General features: G+C 36.4%; 2 protein-coding genes across 4 annotated transcripts in view; one reads left to right on the top strand and one right to left on the bottom strand.

Moving 5' to 3' along the window:
• The window catches only part of LOC128011758 (uncharacterized), a 47,008-nt gene extending 40,891 nt beyond the window's left edge, over positions 1–6,117 (bottom strand). The window contains exons 1-2 of one of the 2 annotated variants that reach the window (XM_052594465.1): positions 5,844–6,082; positions 600–721 (exon numbers count right to left, since the gene is read on the bottom strand). The gene's annotated coding sequence lies outside the window, so the exon portion shown is untranslated. Of the gene's footprint in view, positions 1–599; positions 722–5,843 lie in introns of both variants that reach the window. The other variant, XM_052594464.1, reaches the window with a different exon arrangement.
• Positions 6,118–11,798: 5,681 nt separating this feature from the next.
• LOC128011308 (sodium/potassium-transporting ATPase subunit beta-1-interacting protein 3) overlaps positions 11,799–25,043 on the top strand; it is a 48,479-nt gene continuing 35,234 nt past the window's right edge. Inside the window, exon 1 of one of the 2 annotated variants that reach the window (XM_052593549.1) lies at positions 11,799–12,105. In XM_052593549.1, the coding sequence (XP_052449509.1) occupies positions 12,052–12,105 (54 nt within the window). In that variant the 5' untranslated portion in view covers positions 11,799–12,051. The remainder of the gene's footprint in view (positions 12,106–25,043) is intronic. The other variant, XM_052593551.1, reaches the window with a different exon arrangement.

Here is a 25,043-nt window from a genome sequence, read left to right as displayed (position 1 = left end):
AAAATAGGTCAATATGCATTAGCTGCGACCATTTACAAAAGTTCCTTCGGTCGGACTGGTCTGTCTCTACACACGTCCACCGTTTCCTCTTCTGGTTAATAATCATCACATGTAGCATCACCACAACTGATGTCTGATTCAGAAGGAGGAACTATCAATTATAAACACAAAACACTTTTCCACAGAGTGAAATGTCACTAAATCCTTGCCACTGTTATATAAATGATGTCCAATACACACCACAAATGCTTTATCCCTTTACTGACAGAGTTTTTGTCCCCTTTAGAGATTATGGTGTTTGCACTTTAATGGCAGCAAACAGTCAAAGTGATTAGGCAACAAAGGTGATAAGGAGAGAAAATAGATAAAGGCTATTATGCCCTGAGGAAATGAATCAATATTGTGTAGTGTTATGGATGAAGCCTGTTAGTCTAATGCGTATCACAACAGGCCCCGAAATACACCTAAGTGCTTAAATGCCTATTGAGTTTGGTGCAGCCCACTCCTATTTCCTGACCATATGATAGCCAGTGATGAGAAATCGAGAGCGAGGGGGTTCCTGTCTGCCTGGATGAGAGGAACAGCAGCATGAATCTCACTTTCTGTCGGCCTCGATGCAACGAGAGGCTGTTCCTCGGGTCACCGCCTCTCCACCCAGCAGACACAAGATGATGTCAGTGTACCAAACGCATGCGGGTCGGGTCGGGTCGCTCTGGTTCAGCTGTGAATAACAGAAGGGAACCAGAAGGGGTTTTCAGCCTGATACCGCAGGAGAACTTTTTCAAAAGTTTCAAACAGAAAGCCATCTGTGTACTGGTGCTCTAAAAACCCAGAAACCAATAGACTCTTGTGAAAAATAGATTCTAAATGGCACCACATAAGGGTTTCTTTCGCTTGTGGGATGATTTTTAGATCTGAATAGAAACCAGCTTTTTGAAAAACAAGAGTAAAGAAGCATTAAACACATTTTAATCCTAAAAAAATTTTCTTTTCAATATTTTGTCTTAAATTGTTATAATAAGAACAGAGGCATGCATAAATCAAGCAAATATGGTCCATTTTGATTTGATGTCGACTTTAAACCTTAAAAAAGGACCTATTTTAGCATTGAATGGTTATATTATGATTCTAAATTATTAATAGCAAGGCCATAAGCGCCTTAGACAATAGAGGGGACACGGTATTATTTCAATGCTTTATTCATAAACTATTACAAATTAGGACATCTAAAATCCTAAATATGTGATTGCTGTCTGTTTAATAAACATTATTATAGATCATTTAAAGGGATAGTTCACTATAGTTCACTATAGAGCGCAGAGGATAGTTCACAGTGGTATTATAGTTAACTAAATGTATATATATACATACTAAAATAACTGAAAATTATATATATTATTTATCATAAACATACTAGAATTACTAACACTAAAACTGAACTGAAAACTGAAATAAAATGAATAAAATCTACAGATCTACAGAACCCAACACCAATAACTAATAAAAATGATGGAATTATGAAATAATGGCAAAATGAAAACACACTAAAAAGAAAGAAGTTAGTTCAGCTCAAATTTTCAAGGCAACTGACTGCACAGAACTTTTTAGTTGAAGATATCAACTTCATTTTTTAAGTTTTGAAGAACTACAATTATTAAGTTGCGTCAGCTAAGTTGTTCAAGTTCTGACAACAAAGTTTTTTTAATTCAAGTTACTGGAACTTTTAAGTCTGTAAAAGCTTACTATTTTGAGTTCTGACTACCAGATATTTTATTTTACTAATAGAAAGATTCTTATCACAGCAGCTGAAACAACAATTACTGTCATTGAGGTAATTCATTTTTTTCTGTTTTCTGGAAACAAAAAGAAATGTTTAAAAAGTCTCCACATCATAAAAATGTATGTTTGTTTTCAAATGACAAAGGTGAAAAGGCTATGATAATCCAATAAGCAGACAACATTGTCTCAGCAAACAGCAAAACAATAATGCTATAACAGTAACTGCATAATTTATTCACGCTGCAATGCATGCTGGGAACTCACAAAGCCTTAACATTTCAACAATATGAAATTCTTTGTTCAGATAGCTGTGTTTGACTAGCTGGGGCAACATTTGGGGTAATTTTGTTGGTCCGACAAGGATTTTTGTGTAGTTTCAAGAAAATAGATTTTTTTTTTGGTATTTGAGACTCAAAAGGTTTCCTAAACTGGAAAATGAGAAGATTCATTTTTTACAGTGTTGTTGAGACCTTACAAATAATGCAATATTGCCAAAGATGACGGATAAACAGTATAGTGCCTAAGTATTCATTCAGAAATGTGTAAATCCCCCACAGAAAAAGCCAAATTATCTGAACTTCCTGAATTATCTGAACTAGAATTAGATGGAATGTTTCTCTTCGACAAAGACGTCACGGAAAGTAACCGCTGGCATCGTGACGAGATGGTGGACGCAAACTTTCAAACTTTCGAAGGGAGCTCCTGGAAAATCCTTGGAAACCCCGTCGCAGCCGGTTGCCATGACAAATTTCAAAGGAGCATGTGCAGATAAGCTGACCTCACTCTCACTGGGTGTCTTTGTGCTTTGGATGCAGAACGTCCTTCATGACACAATGCACCGCAAACTAAACAGTGAAGTCCACTCAAGAACCCAAAAGAATAAAAGAGTTAGTTCAAGTAGTTTAGCAAAAAAAAAAAAAAAAAAGAAGAAAAAAAGAAAACTTCATGTCATTCCAAACCTTTATGGCTTGCTTTCTTCTGAGTAAAACAAGATATATACGTAACCAAGTTGTTTTGCTGACCATTTGACTTCCACATGAAGAAAAAAAAAACATTTCAAATATCTCAAAATATCTTTTTTATGTTTCACAGAAGAATATTAGTCATACAGGTTGAAAACAACATGCAGTTTTCATTTTTACTGTACCATCCCTTTAAGGTGACACATTAAAGAGCTTCATGTTTCATTCATTTTGGGAGATCCCCCAACACTTTTCAGTAGAATTCATTCATTCTAGTTAACATGTTGACCACTCTGCGTAACTATCATGTACACAGTGGTTTTCCATCCGTTTGTACCCTTCCTCTATCCTCGTGCACTGTGTAGTGTTAATTATTAAGGGATTTTCATACAGTGTGGTGCCTTAAACCCTCCCTCTACCCTCCGTCACACATATTCCACTCTAATCCATAGGGACTATTCATTTTTCCCTCCCTCTCTCTCTCAGCTCATGCCTGTCTTAAGATACAGAAGCGTATACGAGTGTTACTTGATCCTGAATCTACTTTGACATCAGCGGTGGCAGGAGTGCACGGCGTGCATATTAAACCCTGTCTGTGCACTGCACAAGTAGGAGAGCATCTACACCAAATGCATATATCGCATACAAACTGACCCATTCGTTCACCTTTCAAACACTTAGCTGAACCCACAGTGAGCGAGTTTCTGCATCCTGCTGTGACAGCATGACCGTCTGTCACGTCACACAACACAGACTCCGGTCATGTGGTTAAAAATGCAGCCACTGTAGCTAGTCTGTAAGGATGTGGAATGTTTAATATATAAGAGTCAAGCAACAAAACAGTGGGCTCTAAAAGGTCATGCCATTTTTGCAGTCGTTTTTGCAGTTTGCATGTGGGCTTTATTGCATATATGTGCATATATATAATTATATATATATATATATATATATATTTTTTTTGTAGGCAATCCTAGTCTACGTAATGCCATATGTGTAATAACTAACTGTTTTTGAATACTAGTATCTAATATTTGATTTGAGAGTACATAACATGACCTAATGACCTAACGTGCTAATTATAATAATAATAATTTAGATTTATAAAACAAATTATGATTTTCTAGTAAATAATAATAATAATTATGATTATTATATATTTACTACTGCTGTCAAACGATTAATCGCGATTAATCATCCAAAATAAAAGTTTTTTGTTCGCATAATATATGTTTTCTCTCTATATTTATTATGTGTATATAAATACACACATATGCATGTATATATTTCAGAAAAATAGGTTATGTTTATATATATATATATATATATATATATATATATATATATATATATATATATATATATATATATATGTGTGTGTTTATTTATTTATTATATAAATTATATGAATATAAATATAGACATAAATGTTAATATTTTTAAATATATATACTGTATGTGTGTGTATTTATATATACATAATAAATATAGAGAGAAAACATATTATGCGAACACAAAAACTTTTAATTTGGATGATTAAACGCGATTATTTTATACATCAAAAATATCATGCAGCTGAACTTGAACATCAGTGATGATCGGCAGCTTTGATATTTTGATAATAATTCTTTGTTTTCAACAGGAAAACAGTTGTGAGTTTTTGAGTTTTGAGACATATCAGGGTGGACGAATGATGGTGAATTTAATAACCAAAATCAGATGTGAATGGGTGATTTCTGTCCTAAAGCTTTAGACAAGCATAATCCTGCAACTTAATTATCAAATGTACATTTTTATTCTGCTGATGACATTAGACTCAACACAGATGAACACAAAAAGGTGCAAACGCCAGTTCATCAGTCACTAAGCCCTCCATAGACAGCATATCTCTCTCTCTCACACACACACACACACACACACAGTGAGTCTGAGCTGCAGTGTAAGAGGATTTCATTCATCCATATTCACTGTATCGGACCGACTCGCACAGTTTCTCGGTCAGCATGCACTGGGGGGCATAAGCACTCGCTACAAGTCACTTTCTAGCTTTAATAAAGTCTATCCTGCTGGGCCAGGAGAAATAACTTAACACTTTCACTCCCAAACTGCAGACATGATGAAAGGTGCTTTTTTTAATCACAGGTGCAAAGAAATAAATGACACACTGGATTAATATTAACCACATTAAATAATATCCCCTACACAAACAGTACTTAGGTGCAGTAATGCCATCAGATATTATTACATATTAGTACTGTTATTACTGTACGTATCAAGATATGAGAAGATGTATCCAAAAATACATAACTTGCAAACAAATACAATGGTTTTTGTGTATTCTTGGATGTACTGTGGATACCATTATTTATAATGAAATAAGTATAAATATTTCCAAGTATTACAATCACTGTACCACGGTACTGCCACAGTACTTTTTGTAAGAGAGGGTAGCAAATGGCACATATTCAAAATACCATGGTAAATGAACATAAAACCATGGTGGTATGTCTAAATAACATGGTTTCCATCCCAAACACATGGAAGCACCATGCAGCATATCACAAATGATGGTATTGATATAGTACTTGCACCAGAAATGGCTAGATAGTCCTAAAAACAAGCTGCTTGTACCATGGTTCTTTTTAGTATTTTCTTTTTATCAGTACCAGAGGACGAGCTAAATTTCATTTCAAAACACTCATTCAGGACACACTTTAAACCATCTCCCCCTTATTAATTGACTCTCTGCACTGTTTCTTTCTCTACACCACTCCTCTCAAGAAAATCCCGAATCAATAAGAACATCAGTATGAGCTCAGAATGATCTCCAGTCTTCTGAAAAAGATCTCAGCACAGCCCCTAATCGTGTTTTAGACTGACTCGGGCTACTATTGTCTGCCAGACGTCTAGAGTCTGAAACCACACTGCATATTTAGGCTATAGAGAACCATAGTTATATAAGTGACACAGCTACTAAGAGTCTCATAAAGTTCTGTTCAACAGCCCACCGAGCAGAGCACGTAAACGCCTCCGAATGCCAGACAGAACAGCTCAAAGTTGAACATTTGCTGGCATGGTCAGTGAGGGAGGATGAAGCGCGCTTACCGTGCGCTGTCTCACAGAGCCGGAGAGAGAGATGCGGCGCGCAGCATCCCTGCCATCCTCCTTCAGAAGACTTGTAGTGTGACAAACCGCGGCTCGTCAGCTCTCCTCCGGCGCACACCGCTGCAGGCTCAAGCTGGGCATCACGGCTGGTCTCGTGCTCTCAGTTCATCTGCTGCGGAGCGCGCGCACCGACGCCTACTCTGATTGAGTTTCGAGAGCGCAGAGGCTTTCTCTAGCCATGTAAGGACCATGTGATGAGACTCATCCCTCCGTCAGCGCCACCCAATGGGAAAACGATGCTATTCATCATTAACGCGATTGGGCCGTGCATTGGAACATTTCTGAAAGATTTAAGATTTACATTTATTGCGGTTAGATATTGGGTGGAGCGGGGCTAGTTGTCACAATATGGTTTGGAGTTGAAAGTCTAATTACACAAATGTGTTTTATATGGTTCTGTGATGTTGGTTTCTAATACCTAGTTCAAAACAAAACTTAAATCTTTAAATCATTTAAACATAAATCGCAGTATTACTTTTTTTTCAAGTTATAGCCTATAAAAATATTAAATAAGCAAATAAACAACCATTCAGACAAAAGTTGACTAATAATTTAACCTAAAGATTGAACTGCACACTTCGGAAATGTTTCATAAATATCGAGTGGTCACACGTTTATAATAGGCTATCATATCATTCATTAGGCTATTAACAATATCTGTGGGCTAAAAAAGAAAGAAAAAAGAAAGAAAAAGCTATCAAATGTTTGATATTTTGTAAAAACCCACGTTTAATTAATTTTTAAATGGTTTGCACTGTGACATTTATAGCCTTTACATCAAGATCATGGCCCGGTCTCCTTAGTTTAGATTAAAAATTAATTTTAATAGTCTACTTATAACTTCATGTTCTAAGCATTGACAACTTGGGCTTTTCTAAGAAATAACTGGAGTCATAAGGACGATTTTATACAACAGTTTAATAAACTAGAAGTTACTTTTGAGGGACTTCGATTTTAGATTGAAATATTACCTGTTAAAGGGGTCATATGATGCGATTTCAATTTTAAATGTTTCCTTTCTCTTTAGAGTGTTACAAGCTCTTGGTGCATAAAGAAGATCTGTAAAGTTGCAAAGACTAAAGTCTCAAATCCAAAGAGATATTCTTTATCAAAGTTGAGACTCGTCCACGCCCCCCTAAAATGCTTCGTTCTAACACGCCCCCACATCTCTACGTCATGATGTGGGAAGATTTGCATAGGACAGGGGATCATAATATATTTAGGGGCGTAACATTTCTGTCACACGCTTGAGGTATTCGGCCAATCACAACGCACTGGATAGCTGACCAATCAGAGCACACTTCACTTTTCAGACTGATGAACCTTGTAAAAAACAAGGCGTTTCCGAAGGTGGGGCATAGAGGAGAAACAATAATGTACAGTATGTGTATTTCTTAATCAAACGGGTTGAACAGTCGCCACCTACTGGTGAACCTGCAAAAAGACTTGCTTCAAAAAACATTGACCCCACTAATAATACACAGTTTGAGAGCTCAGACAGGACACTGAACACTGCACATATATATCTCATACCTTATTCTGGTTCTGATTGTTATTCCTCTTTACATTATTGCATAGTTCACATTGTATTAAATATTCTATATCTCTTTAACACTGTATATTTCATAGGAAATAATTTCATTTCTTATCAATTATCTCTCTTACTCTTACCATATGGCTTTTAGTTCTTCAGTTGCATGTCTCAGTGTCTGCTTGTGCTATGCCTGAAACTACATGGCACCTCTGGGATTAATAAAGTTGTATTATATTGTATTGCCTCCACCGGAATACAACCCTTTCTTGTAATGTGCACTGTAGAAATCAATAGTTTTAATCAAATAATAGCTGCATGCCACACTTTACATAAGTGTTCATGCTCCAATGTAATTACAGCATTAATCAGTACACGTAAGTGGGTAAGACTAATGAACAACGTGATTACTTTATGAAGCAGCTTATAACTACAAATTGTTATCGCTATTGTGATATATTGAATTTAGTGTAAATAACATGGTAACTCTAATGTAAAGTGTTACCTAAATAGCTCTAAAATATGTATTATTTATTTTATTTGTATTTCTTTATGATCTTATTTTATTATCTTTGGATTCTCTTTTTAGTTAAATTAATAAAAAAACTTTTTTTTTAAATTTTTTATTGGTTTTAGTAAATTTAGTAAAAACATTGGTGATTTATACAGTATTTGGGCAACATCCAGTAAAATAGACATTATCACTGTATAATGTATCACAGATCTTTTATGATCGTGGGACTTCACCAAAACTTTAAAATATAAATATATAAAAATAAATGAACGAATGAATGAATTCCTTATCAAATTTGCAAGTCATTGTAAATATTTGTTTTACATGATTACATTAAAATGAATGGTATCACTTTACCTAAAGCCTTTATATATAATGCAATATAATGTTTTAATGCATTAATTATGCATTAAATATGATCTCATGAATAATTGTAACTACAGTTATAATACATTATAGTTGCCCATTCTCTATATTCGTTGTTACACCTTTAAAAAAGGTATAGTAATGCATTTAAACACATGAAAAACAAACCTATAATATTATAATGCATTTTAATTTAGGTTACAATTATTTATGAAAAGAATAAATGCATTATATTGTACATTATGAAAACATTTGTACTGCATTATGCATAAAAACTTTAAGTAAAGTGTTACCAAATTAATATTAAAAGAGTAATTTTCGTTAAAGATAACAAACTAAAAAAGAACAACAAATAAACTTAGAAATAAACATCAATAATAGTGATTACAAACAAACTAATAAATAAATGAATAAAGCACAAATGTCTCCCCAACTTTTGCAAGCAATGGTTAATATTAAAAGATAATCGTTGTACATTAAAATCAAATATTTACAAAGGAATTTGTAAGAAACTAAAACAAAGCAAAAATGTTATTAACTAAATATAAACAACATCTTAACAAACAAAGAAACAGGCATTTAAAATAAACTAATAAAGTGTACAAATACATCATCTAATTTAGCAAAACATTTTGAATTTCTTTAAATCATATATTTACCAAAGAATATTCTTCAGTGAAAACATATTAAAACAATTTAAAACAAACAAATAATAGTGTACAGATGTCTTATTTTGCAAGTCATTATTTATATTCTTTAACAATCTTGAACATTTAAATGTAACATGTACAAGAGAATAATGTTTTCAATAAAAACATTAAACTTATAAAACTGAAATAAAAGATTATAGCAAACAAACAAAGTGCACAAATGTCCAATAAAATTTTGGACATAAAATGTCCAAACCAGAATTACTAACAAATCTTCATACAAATTACATTTTTGCAAAAGAATAATGTTCTTCAAAAAAACAGTACTTGCAGTTCTCTCATCTAAAAATATCACCAAAAACTATTTATAGCGGTTTGTGTTTGAGCATGTGTGTGTGTGTGTGTGTGTGTGTGTGACAGGGAGGAGGGAAGCTTTTAAGAGAGGAAGCAGAAGTGATGTAATGAGAAGTGAAGTGTTCCATGGCAATGCATGCTTAAACTGTAAAAGATTCATCACTCTTCTTCATGTTCAGAGAGGAAAGAGCAGAGCAGCACGGGGGAGGAACCGCTTTTCTATAATGGATCAGCACATGAGCCACAGCTGTCATGGATAGAAGACAAGGGTTAGCAAAGAACAAGTGATATTATCAACTTTAACTTCAGCATTAATGTGGGTGTTATTTACAGAGGTTTGGCAATGGAAGCCCTTGTTTATCATGTCAATAAATATGGGTCTGAATATGAAGGGTGAAAGAGCAATATAGCTTTAGGCAGTTGAACTTATCAGTAAGTCAATGCAGTGTCTCTCTGAAAAGACTGAACATTTACAATAGTTATGTATTGATAAAAGAGTTATGCTTGTTATTGTGTATATTGCTCTATAGTCATCCTTTGTATGTATATAACTGCAACAGGAAATTTGACCAGTCAAATCAACAAAGAATAAATCCTTCATTAGGCTCTGCACTGACTGCAATGCTTCATTTATTTGCATTGTAACTCATTATCATACAGTAGATTTAAGTGTCAACCAAAAAAACAACAACAGTATATTACAGTAAAAATTGTCAGGAAAATATTATGCTTACAAGCAGGGGCGCTGGACTGGGGGTAAAACCAGTACTGATTACCAGGGCCCCAAAGGAAGAGAGGGGCCCTTGAAAAGTCTGGAATATATATTTTCAAGGGAAGGGGGGCCCATAGACTGCCTATGTATAGGGCCCGGGATCTTGTGCAGCGCCCCTGCTTACAAGTTACTCTGGTGAAAAATGATAACTTGCTTGTGACAAATTGTCAAAAGTGACAAGTTAGGATATAGTTGTGATACGCGACCAGCAGATGGCGCCTTGGACTTGACAATAGACTTCAATGAGGCGAACATCCTAGAGTGCACACCTCATAATAACTATAATAACTGTAGATACAGACTGCATTTGCTGTCCAACATTCGTGATGATGAAATATCTCAACCAATGCCATTTATCACTCCGCACACGATACAAAAAAATATCAGTGTAATAAATACTGTAGTTACTGTGGGAGCCTGCTAGTCACCATCACTGTCAAATGAATTAATAAACAATTAAATAATAATAAAGATCACATAAAATATATCTTCCCTCATAATAATCAAAACATGTTCTGTAACCCCCTGCTTAAGCCTAATGTCAAGGGTGACCACTTGATTTTACGCATCTTTTTTATCTGAATTGCCTGGGAAACCATCTAAGACCAGCATACCATCTTAGGCTGGTTTACATTTTTGTTTGTTTTTATAGCAGGGCTGTGGGCTCTAGATATGACTTCTATGCTTGTTATACATATGCTTTTATGGCTGATCACGAAGGCTGGTTTTAGATGGGGTTTTGGGGACTTCAGCTTCTTAACAAAGAAGACCATCTTAAACCATTTTTTTTAAACCTGAGAGCCCATCATAAACCATTTCAGACCAGCACACTACCTGAGGCTGGTTTACATGTTCGTTTGTTTTAAATAGCAGGGATGTGTTCTCTAGATATATAAGTGTTTCAGAGGGGTTTGGTGCACTTTCATCTTCTTAGCTTAGAAAACCACCTTAAACCAGATAAAACCAGCACACCATTTTAGGCTGGTTTATGTTATTTCCCCCTCATCAGGGATATGGTTTCTATATATTAATTCTATGCTTGTTTACTGGTCTTATGTGGTCTCCAGGGCTGATCACGACAATCACGGTTGATCTTAATAAAGAAGACCATCTCAAACCAGATAAAACCAGCAAACAACTGTAGGCTGGTTTAGGTTTTTCCCCCCTCAGCAGGGATGCAGTTTCTAGATATGACTCTATGCTTGTTGGCTAGTTTTATGTGGTCTACAGGGCTGATCAAGACAATCACAGCCGATTGCAGATAAAACTGGTTTTGGCTGGTGTAGGTTTTAGGTTGGTTTAGGTTGTTTTTTTTGGTATAGGTTTTTATTTTTTCTCATTAGGGATGTTGTCTGTAGATATGGTTTCTGTGCTTGTTTGCTAGTCTGAGGTGCTCTCCCAGCTTGCTGGATTTAGAGGGGTCTGGGCACTTTCCGTTTGTTGGCCAAAAAAAGAACCAGCTGACTGGCCAGACTGTGAGCCCAGAATAAACCAGACAATCAGCCCTAGCTTGGTTTAAGTTGTTATTTTCATGAATGCTGTGGTTCTTGGGTATTTTTTCAGCTTTTTTCTTGGGTTCGAATCAGCACACACACACACACACACACACACACACACACCGTGGTTTATTCACAAAGCCTGTGTCCGTGTGTGTGAAACCAAGCCACTGTGATTTACATACACCCCCTCTGCCTGCGACCCCCGCCCCTTACCACGTCTCCCCCTCGTTCTTCTTCCTCTCCCTCTTTCTTCGCACTTCACTTCACTCACACCCGGGTGTCACACACTCCTCGCGCGACAGTAGTGATCTGCGTTTGTTTCACTGAGCGCCGCTGGAAACAATGGGAGCGGAGCAGCTTTGTGTTGTGTCGGACAGAGACTGACGCGCTTCTCTGTGTTTGTGGAGGACTTTCTGCTGATAGTCTCATATATTCAGGATCTCGTTATCAAGCTTTAACACAATGGGCTGCTGCAGCGGACGGTGCACCCTTATATTTCTGTGCACGTTTCAGTTGGTGAGTTTGTTTTCTGATAAATGTGCATTTCACACCGACAAATATGACTGCTCAACATATGTGAGCTGGTTGATTTATAGCCTAATATGTTGCCTTTTGGTTTGTTGCTTTTTGTTTATGTTGCTGGATACATGCATGAGTTACATTGTTTAAACACTGTGTGTGCTTGAACTCTTTTATCTTGATCTGAGTTAAGGTCGAACATGTGTTTAAGTGGTTGGCCCCTCCATAAAACAACCCAGAGCTGGAAAAGACTCTCACGGGCAGTTTAATGCTTTTGCTTTTGGACTGCTTAAGTCAACACAGATGAACATTTCTCATACTGTTACACTGATTTTTCACTGAGATAGAACAGAATACAGGGCTAAAAACAACTTTGTGTTGTTTTTCTTTAATCAGGTTTTCTGTTTCTCACGACAGTGACAACACAATGTCAAAAGTGTTGTAATAAATATTATATTAATATAGAACATTTTCACATTTAAAATCTGACCATTTGTTGACTTGTCACCACAATAAGACAAGAAAATTAGCCCAAAGTATTGCCAATAAAACCATATTTTCCACATTAAAAATGAATTAATTTTGCCATTTTGTTTTTCTGGTGTGTTGCTAGTTAAATTGTCTAAAACCATTTACGATTTGGGTCATGATGTCATTTTGTGACATCAGAATATTTGCACTACTACTTAAGTCAGCATGAAATGAAAATTCACCCAATTTATTTTCAATATGCATCTTATAGGTCTAATGAATGCTTACATTTTTTTTTTTTGACCTCATACTTTTTAGTCAAACTATAAAAACTTTTAGTGAAACGACCTATGTTGGATTTCTCCATTCATCTATTCCACTTAAACGTCCTTACAATCGACTGCAGGCTGACATTCCAATCAACGGATTAAAACAAGTCCTGATCTACATTTTATGATCGTCTGTTTCACTCATATGGTCATCATTATACTGAAGAAAAGATCTGCCACTTCTACAGTTTCATAGATAATTAATATACTATTAAAAAACCTCCAAAGCATACAGACCTTTGCGGCCCGGAACTCATAACAGCTCATAACAGCTGAAAAACATAAAGAAGACCTTCATAATGAAGTTTCCATAAATATCTGACTGTGCTGACACTGTTTGCATGCTTATTAAACACTAGTTTAGTATGTAAAAGTGCATAGCGAGGACCCTGTAGACCCCACAGCATGGCATTAAATTGATCTGTTTACACTCTGGATAGAGTTGGCAGGAGTCATTAGTTAGATCTACCCATGTTCCTGTCAAAGAGAGAGATGTTCGTCTCTCCAAGAAGCTATTATACTGTAATTGTCACTTAATCTTTATTGCAGCTTGCTTTGGTTCATCGGATACTCCATCCTAGCTTAAGTGTTCGTAGAAGTTGTTTGTCAGTGAAATGTTATATTGGCAGTGGGTTGCTGGTGTCCTCATTTCCATGTGGAAAGTCTTGCAGCTGCTTTTTGCATTGTTTCAGTCAGCCTCCCCCCCCATCCACCAATCCCAGTCTCAACAACTGAACTGATCCCACGGCAATGTAAACATGCGTTGAACGCCCACACCGCTAAACAGCTGCTGGAGACTGATTGCACGTTATTCAAATTTGACACCGTAGCCGCGTCTTTTATTTCTGGTACCTGTGACAGTGCTTGTGTAATGCTGTCCATTCCTCCCACAATCCTCTCTGACAGGGGCATTAAAACACGCTGACACCTGCTGCCCTCTAAAGACAGAGGTGTAACACACTTCGGCCCACATGCATGTTTGCACGTCGGCTCCTGTCAGACCTCCGGCCCTCCCTGAGCTAGACAGGGTCCGTCTTCCTTTCATTTCAGGCACCTCAGGGAAACATTCCTGCGCTTTGATGAAGTCCTGCTCTCTGTCTTGCTATGAGATCTTATTATCTTGATGTCATAGAGTTTCCCCAACGAGTCTGCAGTTACTGCTGTTCTCATGCGTGCTGTTCTCAGTGGAAAGATGTCACAAAACTCTCTTAAGCTGACTGGAAATATTAATAATTTATTGGATGGCTGGTGGATTGATGCTAGTATTTATTAGTAGTGCTTGAGACAAACGTAGTACTCATACTTAGAGATTTGAAGAAACCCTTAAACTAAACTAATTCGTTCCTCGCCGTGGCTTGTTGAGGAGATTGGTGATATTACTTTCAAGTGATCAGATGAATTTCACAAGATTATAAAACAGATGAAAAATGTCATAGATTTTCACTGGAGGAAGCACATGAGTTTTATTCTGGAGACATGTTGGTGTTGGTGCTATTTGGCTATTGGACAATATTAGAGCTTTTTTAATAAAATCGATATTAGAATAATGAATTGATGCCACCTAACTTTCCAGCTTAAAGTTAACCTTTAAAACCACAATCATTTGAATGCGATATTTATCAAATCTAAAAATGAATAGAAATATTTTTTTTTAAGCTTATTCAATTAATTTGTGGGATTTAAAGTGACTGACTTTCTAGTTTTTAGTGTTTTATTTGAAATTTAATTACAGAAAATAAAGAAAAAGTGTCAAATTTTGAACAGTTTTAATATATTTTGTAAATGAATGATACTAATCTTATTGTGGACAATTTTTCGATGTATACTTTTTTTTAAAAATTACTATTACAATTGATTTATTTTTATTTATTATATTTTATTAATTTTTTGCCCATGTAATTTTGTATAAAAGTGGAAGCTCAGTCTTTATTGAAGCAACATTCTCCTCTCTGATGATGCGTGCTAGACTTTCAATCATTGAATCAGTTTTGCGATAGTCTATGGATAGTCAAGGAAGAGCTGTCGCTACTTCCTTTTCTTTTTCATTTCTGTCCTTTAATATTGGTGCATCCCTAACCAAAATATTATACTCGAGAGGCCAATAAACTATGCAGAAAACCTTAGCAGCCACCAAGCAATGTCCTAGTATCACGGCAGAATAGTTTGCATGTCCAAGCTTACTTTGTGTTGAATGGCTCATCATTTCTCAATTCCACACACTGGAGATGATGCTGTTGATCCAGTGTCATTCGTGAGAGCTGTACACACCTGTTTCTGCCGGATAAGACAAGGAGAGGAGCATGGGAAACACAGGTAGACACACACATGGAAACCGTCTTGAACTTGACCCTCTGTAGCTGTTGAGGAACATCTGGTTTGGTTCCTCCTCCTCCATATCTCTGCTCTAGCAGTAATAGACGAGGAGTTTGTTTAAAAGCTCATGAAACTGTCAGCAGCTGGTTTAAAGTCTCCCTGGTGGTGAGTTCATCTGGCGTTTTCCTACAGACATTCTCCACATAGACATGGAAATCACTGTGTGTTTGGAAAGTTTACTGTAATTCTGAGATGTTGCAGGGATTCACGGTTAACCTGGGAGGAATTTAATCTGTATCCAGGCAAAGGCATTTAAAAATGATTTGTTTTTTGTTAACAAGCTGCTTGATTTTTTTTTTTACTTTGATCTTTGACTTACCACCAAAGAATGAAACTCTTGTTCTAAACCAGTGTGAGTCACTTTCTTCTGTTGGACACAAAAGGAGGAAGAGGGTTACACTTGTGGTGTGTTGACTAGAGAAAAAAGACACACATACTGGTGTGTGTTTGACAACCCCTGAATAGAGAGAGTGACTGATGGACTGTGGGTAATAAATGGCTGTGGCTTTGACCTCTATATGTCAGAGAGGCTTGTGGAGAGATACGGTAATGAGGTCAGGAGGAGGATACTCTCTGACTTCTGACTCGTAAACACACACACACACACATCAAATCCAGGCCTGAATGTCTGTGATCCCTTTACATATAGATTAAAAAAACTTACATTGATGGAACTATTTATCCACACACTGTTTACATTGATAAACTTACACTTGTTGTCTATGGGGTATGGCATTATGGAGGGGTTTAAACCACAAACATAGACTTTTGTTGTTAACCCTTATGTTCTTCCAAATTATCTTTAGTGGTGGCACTATTATAGGTAGGTAACATCTGATAACTGTATTGAATTTTCATAGTAATTGTTTTTAGATGTATCTTTCTATTTTGAGTTTCTTTTTGATAAGCATGTATCAGTGCTGGGGGAAATGCATTATTAGTACCGCAAGTTATGTAATCAGATTACTTTTTAAAGTAAAGTAACACATTATTTTTTCAATTTACTAGAAGCATCACTTTTTCAAATATGTAACACAAGTTACTTCAGCCTGAGGCTTATTCGTTTCATTGAAAGGACTTTTACAGCTGCCAAAAAAGAATACAATTATATATATTGTTGTTGTTAATAAAGAAGAAAGAAAAAAAAAGCAAGCCCAGCCCAGATTACAAAAAGTAACATAATGCCGTTAGTCACTTGTTTTTATGGAGTAACGCAAAATTGTAATTTATTACTTTTAAAAGTAGCTTTTCCCAACACTGGCTTGCATTTATCATGCAACAGTTGTATATTTTACTTGTTTACATGGTCATGATAGAAGTTGAAAGACTGAGTATAACTTTGCACAGATCAGCACAAATGATGTTTTAAGGGTGGTGTTGGCACAGTTTCATAAGACACATGCCATTGGTGTGAGAGACCCGGGTTCGAATCCACTGTGAGACACCAATGTGTCCCTGAGCAAGACACTTGCTCAGGGACACGTTGCTCCAGAGGCGTGCGACCTCTGACATATATAGTAATTGTAAATCGCTTTGGATAAAAGCGTCAGCTAAATGAATAAATGTAAAATGTAAATGTAAGTCGTGTGGCTAAGCATGGAATTTAAAACCAGAATGCTTCCAGATCAACCACTGTACATTTAATTTATGTACATAATAATGTACTTTTTTTTAGATATTTGAGTACTTTGAAAGTCAGTAGCCCATTTGAAACTGAAATATTACATTTTGCTAAAAATTTAGAAGTATTTAATATTTACATGTATTTCAGTACGGTGTTCCATCGGAATATCACTTGGTTCTAGAATTTTTTTTCTTGTTTAGAAAATGTAACAATTTCTTAGTTCTTAACCCTGCTTATGGTTATTCTGTTAAAACAATGCGTATCTAGTCAGGAGCCTTGCCTTATAGCTTTACCATACAAGTGCATTGCTGTAAATGCTATTTGCTTGGTTTTACAAACTGACAGACGAGATGAAATGATTTTCTGAGGTAATCGACAGCATGTCACTGATTCTGTCACATGAGCTTAACTCATATTGAACCCACACTGAAATCTACACACATGCTTAATAGAGGTCCAGTCAGCATGCAGAAGTAAAGTTGACATGTCATGTGTTTTTACTCTTAGCTCCCCACTGAGAGCCACATTATCTAAACAAACAGCACTCCCAGTGGAAAGAAGAAGTCACAGAAACATGCACCAGTTGACTCCGCAAAGTCAAAGACCCTCACGGGAGGGCAGGAAAAACGTTAGGACTGGGTAATTTGTGGTTTAATTTGCTCACGAGGTGTCATTAGGAGGCTACAGGGGTTCACTGGTTATGTTGATGGAACCTTTTGCCCTCCTGTAAAGGTTAATTTGCCCCTGTTGGCTATTTCATGACAGCTATGGGAGACAGAAACACCCGACGGTTTTATGAGACCTGGCGGCAGCCTCTATCTCCCAGACAAATGAAGGCAGGGATGTGTGGCGCTGTTTATCAGCTGATTTGCATATGATTCAGCCCAACACCCAATGTGCATCCCCCAGCCAGACAAGCAGATGAATATTTATAAAACAAAGGACGCCACCACTTCTTTTCTCTTTCACTCACAAACAGTCTGTGTACTCTGCATTAACAACTTTTCATTAATGCACTCAGGCTGTTATTAAGGTTAATTAGTTGAATGAATCAGAAAAGAAAAGTCAGTGGAATCAATCAGAAAAGTGGGGACATCCCATAGGTGTAATGGTTTTTATACTGTAGAAACTGTATATTCTATGGCCCTTCACCAACCCTACACTTAACCCTAACCCTCACAGGAAACTTTGTGCATTTTTACTTTCTCAAAAAAACTAATTCTGTAAGGTTTATAAGCGTTTTGACAAATGGGGACATGGGTTATGTCCTCATTAGTCACCCTCTCCTTGTAATACCTGTGTCATACCCATGTCATTATACAGAGTTGTGTCCTGATATGTCACAAAAACAAGATCACACACACACACACACACACACACACACAAGCACATTCCCACCTAATGCTTCTGCTTCACTCAGGAAGGCCTGCATTCTGCATGAACATATTCTACATGCCCAATACCTAAACTTAACAACTGCCTTATTAACTATTCATAAGCAGTAATTAGGAGTTTACTGATGCAAAAGCCATAGTTAGTAGATAGTTATTTGTGGGAACTGGACCTTAAAATAGAACGTGACCTTAGACTGGTTATTAGATCTGTTGACTGAAATGAACAATATTTATACATAAATACAGTGATGTTCAGCCATTGAACTGAATTGAACCTATTGAATCTCCTACATGAGAACTGCCTGCTAAAACCCCAGGAATGCTCTAGGATATGCTTACAGTGTATATGACATGAATTGCGTCATTAGCATAGTACACACATGCAGTATTTACGCAGCCTGATTTTTTAAAATGATTTTACCTTTTACATAAGTTGGTCCACAAAATGGAAACACAGGTCTGTGTCATTGTTTCGCAGTTGAAACTGAAGAGACGGAACGACAACAGCAACTAACTACTGGAGACGCTAGTTTAAACAAATATGAAAACATTTTATGTTGATAAATTCTCAACAGATAAAGCGCAGACACTAGACAAAGATGTAAGTGTCTAGATGTTTCTAGTGTGCATGTGTCGAGTGCCTGTTCAAATAGTGTATTTCGAAAGGCTATGATTTTATTTGTACACATACGGCAAGCATTCGTGTCAAAACTGAAGAAAACTTTTGGCTTAAGGGAACATCCTTAAGTTTGTAGGTACTGAGTTGAAACATTGAATCACATAATAGTTCATATATAACTGAATGGAAGTGGAAGCAAATGGAAATTTTGGAAGAGTTAGATGTTATGTTTTTCTCATTTCCCAGAAATTCTCAATGATGGATTTTAATTTCCATATCTGTGCTTATTCATGTACAGTCAACACTGTGTCAGTGCATATGAATCACTGCTTTATCAACATCCCACCAGCGAGCAAACAACCAGCTGATGCCCTCGAACCTCCATTTACATTTACTGGCATCCTGATCACCCATGGTGAGCTTCAGTGTTGAGTTACAGATGAAATGTTTTGTGCAGCACCTTAAGCTGGAGAAGAAGTGCTCTGTTTCTCTCTCTCATTCCTGAAGTCCCATCAGACTGTGGCAAACTGATTGTGTCAAGCCTCTGACTGTGAACATTGGCCAGTTGACAAACAAGAGTGCTGTCTGGGAGAACATTGACATTGATTATAATGCCAACAAACAGCATCTTCAGGACAAGAGTGGGCTAAATGGAATAAATGCACCTAGAATAAAACACTGAAGTATAAACGAAAGGCCAGTCACATGTGCAGCTGCTGATATCAGCGATATAAAGCATTTATTTAGAATAGATGACTCAGGTTAACTTTGACTGCTTTGTGAATAAAGCATTGTGGCTAAGCTAGCACGCTTAGCTAAGTTGTGCATTTGGTTTTTTGGACCATTACTCAACCGTGACAACAGATTTAGACCACCTGTGTGCTGAGTCCACAACAAGATGTTCCTGAATAGGGTCAATTGATGCCTTGAGTATGAATATTGACCGCGCTCTGAAATACTGAAGCCCCTGTATTGAGTGCAACAGCAGGCCAGTCATACACCCAGATGCTGATCAATAGCTCTGAGGGGAAAGGTGATTGATCATATGATACTCTACAGAAGTGAAGGAGAGGGAGAAAACGAGCTCTTGAGGGGAAAGTTACAACTATTTCACAATTTCGGACAATACATTGTGCTAGATGTGTTTGTGTCTAGCAAATACTAGTCAGGCAATTAGCTTAACAGTGTTAGCCACAAAAACAAGTTTAATCTGTCAATCATGACTATCAGTGATATGACTTTAAAGAACCCCAAAAAGAAATTTTTTTCTATTTAAAATATTCTTTGTTTTACTTCTTAATTCTTTTGTAAACCTATTATGCCTCTTTTTACAATATGTAATATAAGTCTCAGGTGTAGCCAGAATGTGTCTGTGAGGGTTATACCCCACATATCATTTATTACATCATTTTGAAAGTGCCTATTTTGCATGAAAATACAAACACACTGTTTTAGTGCATGTCTCTTTATATGCAAATAAACTGCTGCTTCCCATCCCTTTTCCAGAACACAGCTATATTTAGAGCTTGTAACTGCTAAAAAACATCTGTTTGGTTTTGATTATCATGTCTATCGTGCCCAAATAATGCATTTTAAAGCTATATAATTTTAACGTCTGATTTACGTTTGTCTGAATGCACACATCTGAAGCACACGTATAGAAATCGGCTGCAAAAGGCATGTGAGTACTAAACTAAGTTCTCTTTCGCACACACAAGTTTATGTCAGAAACATGCATAAGTAATAAAAACGCAGTCGGTTATGTTTGTGAAGGTAAACATCTAGGAAAGAAATTGCATGTTTATATTAAATCAGTGTATTAAACGAAAGCAGCATAATATACAGTACCCATACTGCTGTCTATGCTATTAATATGCCTCAAGCAATAGAATAAAAGCAGAAAGTCACTCACTGCTTCTGAACTGAATAACTTATGTAGCTGTAATAAGAAAACAGTTCTTACTTAAATGGTGCTTTTAAACGCTCTAGCATGAAGATAAACATGGCAGATTGTGTGCGGTCCATGCTCAGTTAGATTACAGCAGTGTCAGTCAACAGTCGTGGGTGGGGCTGGTAAATTGTGATGTCACACTTTACAGCTTCTGTGATTGGTTAGCTGTGAGACACTACTTATGATTCATGGGGATTAAAAAATACCATAGTGTGGTCGTATACACACGCTGCCAACACACATTTATGTCCAAACAACATGCAAAAGTGAGTTTTGCATAATAGGTGCCCTTTAAGTTTTATTGGTCAAACAACTATTTATTGAATTCATATAATTTTGTATGCATAACAGTTTTAACATAATAGTACCCTTTGAATTGTTTAATCTGTGTTTTATGATCGTGCGTGAAACATGGATTAAAAATGATTTAATCTTTAAAAATGTGATCCAGTGGAACTGTAGCAGTTTATTTTATTTTCGCTAAACAAAATGTTGCACAGTTCAGGTTTTCCATTTAAAAATGTTGATATTGTGCGATTCCGTAAATAATGTTGTAATAGTTGTAATACAATTTATCAATAATATTGAGAATTACTTTCTGCTGTATAAAAGGAATATTTAATAATTTCTTCAAGTAAATACAAGTTTTTATTTTGGCGCGTTATAAAAAAAAACCTTTGAGTTTCTGTGTGTTTCCATCAAATTGTAAAATGCTGCTGAGTGACACTCAGAGCCACTCTGGAGATGAAGTTTATTTGTTCATGTCCTCATACAGATTAAAATGCAGACTTCATATTTTATAGCCCACTTTGCTCCTTGTAAAATGTAGTAACTGTTCAGACATCAGTTTACAATTTCAATGTACCGATGTTCAATGGCTGAGGAGAACAAAACCCTACAGGCTTTGATATGCCCCACCCAAACTTCCTGTTTGAAGAGGAAATGCCTCAGATGGGTTTTAAAAGTGTAGAAAGTTCTTCAGAATAGAGATATTGAGAGACAGAGTTTTGAGTGGTTATGCTAGAATACGTACTCCCAAAAATGAAAAAAAAAATGTAAGGGAGATTCCCTAGTCACCATTGTCTCAGCACATGCTCCTCCCTTTATCTGAATCTGTCTCTAATTGTCTCTTTGACCTCCTCCCCCTCCTTGAGCATGTGTGAATTATTGATTGTAGAGTGTGATTTATGGTATGTGCCGGGGGGCTTAGAGAGGAACAGGGGGTGGAGTGTGCTGACTTTCCGTTCCTCCTCGTCTCACCTTCACTGTTGAAAGACCAATTATAAAAATGAATACAGAGATCAGAGTGCTCTCTCTCTCTCCATAGAAGCACCTTTATGAGCTGTCCAGTGGAATGGTTCCCATAGCAACCCCCAAAATTATGCAGCAGGAATCAAGCTATTGTGAAGGATATGGCTTTAATATGCAAAACGAGGAGGAGGGGCATGCAACTAAGTGAAGTGATGATGATAAATATGAACATTCAGATCAGTGCAGATTTAGCTCTCTGAATTGTTAAACTGCTGAAAAAAAAGTAAAAAAAGATGATCTGCTGCTTGTTAAATGTGCTTATTTAAAATTTGCTAATTCTAGAAATTAAATTTCAATGTGTGCAGTTAGACAAAAGGACTATATAACTTTAGTTAATCAGTATTACAGTGTTTTTGGTAACTTAGCATTGTTAAAACTGCACAGGCAACATGCCTCGCAAGAAACTGGATGAGGAGCGTAAAAATAGATTAAAGTGCATTTACATGACACAGTTTTAATCTTAAAACCTGACTTAAACTTTATGCGTTTAGTCCATGCGTTTACACAACATTTTGGTCGACTGAAAACACAAAATGTTGGAAAATTTCGACATGCACTTTTTCGAAAACAATACCGTTATCATCTCTGTGTGAACTACGATAAATCATATTTGTGAAAGCTGTGACACATACAAATTATGTGTTCAGTCTATTGTTATGTGCCAGATGCTTTGTGTATTTTACAATTGACACCGCCAACAACTGGCCTGGCATTCAAATACATGGTTTTTAGTTGTTTTCGTGGATCTATGTGAATGGGGATCGTTTTCATAATTTTGTCGGCTGCACACGAAAATTTTCAAAAATGCAAAGGAAAAAAAATATGTTTTTAGTACATTTAATGTGTTTTTGAGAAAAATACTCAGAGCTTTGTCTGAAGCATTTAGTAGCAAATAAACAAGCTCATTTTCAGATCTATGCACACCATGCAAGCCAGTCAGAATCCACGTGAATTTAAAGAGCTAAAGCATTAAAAGACTGCAGTGCGCTTCTAATAAACATACTATTTTTGTCACTTGCTGTAGACAACAATATAGTTATGGTTTTTTGGTGTGAATAGACCTTTGAATGTCAGATTGTCTGTTTCTGTATAAATGCACTGGTCTTATCTGCAATGTGGACCAGACCTTATGCTGATAGTCAAAGGTCTGGTTATGTGAAACTAAACAGCCTGTAGACATCTCCAGGCCTCCAGATGCACATCCATTATCATTTCAGCTCGTTCAGTTCTTCATTGATTTCCTGCTGACCCTGAGATCACTGAACTGTGTAAATCCTCAGTGAGCTGGGGCTTGAAAGGGAGAGAGCATGTTTGTATATGCAATGCACATCGTGGATAGATGGCTTTACTAACAGCATTAAACAAGCCCCCACTATGTTACTGTTACTGGATGTATGTGTTAGTCTTTTATATGCAAAACTCCTTAGTGCAGAGATGTTGTAGTATGTCATTAATGTTCACTGGATCAGAGTTCACAGGTCTGAACACAGTTTACTGGCTAAAAGCTGCTGACTGTGTTGAACAAGCTGTAATCGCACATTGTGTGATGGTCTAATTAATGGCTTTATCAACCGGACAGCTGACTGTGTTTGGAGCAGTTAATTACTGCAAATAATGATGAATTATGATGGATTTTACAATGATGAATGCCACAGAGACTTAATTACAACACACTTTGATGAAAAACATCCTGGCAGCTGTTGCAGTTTTGCTATGGCTTGGAGAAAAATCGAACTGTAGCATTTAGCTTCAAAGGGAATGTATTACAATAGTTTTTTCCAGTGTTATTATGGTCTGTAAAATAAAACATAATTTTGTCCTTTTTCTTTGCTTTTGAAGTAATTCCCACGGATCTAGTTCAGAACAGCAATATTAGTGTTTAAAATGAAAGTACTCACTGTTCAGATGCTTTCAGGCTTTTGGAAGACATCTAATTGTCATGTGTGTCAGTTGTCATTTGTTAAAGGGATAGTTCATGCAAAAATGAAATTCTGTAATTTAGACACATTCAAGTTGTTTCAAACCTGCTTAAGTTTCTTTCATCTGTTGAACACAAAAGAATATGGGTAACCAAACATGGAAGTCAACTTACCGTTCGCTGGAGCTTGATTGACAGGCGATCTGACCAATCAGAACCCAGATATTTGGATTGTTTGAGATAAAATACACTAACCTGCCACCGGCTATCAAGAGTAGCCACTCAAGTTGGACACTTTCTGCTCCTGGTAGTGACACTGAAATGAAGTTAAATAAATGCAATATTTGTAAAAAAAATTTTTTTTTAGAAATAAATACATAAATAAAGTTTGACATCAACTATTTTAATGCCAGTAAAGTGTGGGTATATATACTTTTGTCAGTGTCTTTTTTTACTGTTACAAAGCTTTACTGTTACAAAAACAGAATTGTGAGCATTATTGGAATTGAATTGTTAGAATAAACATGCAACACTTGTCGCGGTTGTCATCACAGAATCTAACCAATGAAAATAAAGTGTGTCATCATCAAGGCTTTCACAGCCAATCTTGAGCAACTGCAGCGCATGACCTCGGCAGCTGGTCTCGTTTTACTCTCGCGGTACTTTGATGGCACATGTGATCGTAAGGCAGCTGCAGCGCTGATAAAAGTCAGACAAATTTTCTAACCATAATGCATTGCTTTTGTCAAGTGGCAGCCGATCTTTGCTGCACGCATAAAGTCAAACAAACCTATAATTTGTCACCATATCAAAGATAGCAACAGTAAATAAGTATGTACGGTTGTTTGCGAATGGTCAAATGGTACAGTTTGTGTCACAACTTTCTTCAAAATATCTTCTTTTGTGTTCAACATAAGAAAGATCCTAATACAGGTTTGGTAAATC

The sequence above is a fragment of the Carassius gibelio genome, chromosome B23 (assembly GCF_023724105.1).
Source record: "Carassius gibelio isolate Cgi1373 ecotype wild population from Czech Republic chromosome B23, carGib1.2-hapl.c, whole genome shotgun sequence".
NCBI classification, from domain to species: Eukaryota; Metazoa; Chordata; class Actinopteri; order Cypriniformes; family Cyprinidae; genus Carassius; species Carassius gibelio.
The sequence above is the reverse complement of the archived record's forward strand: the minus strand, read 5'-3'. Positions and strand labels throughout refer to the sequence as shown.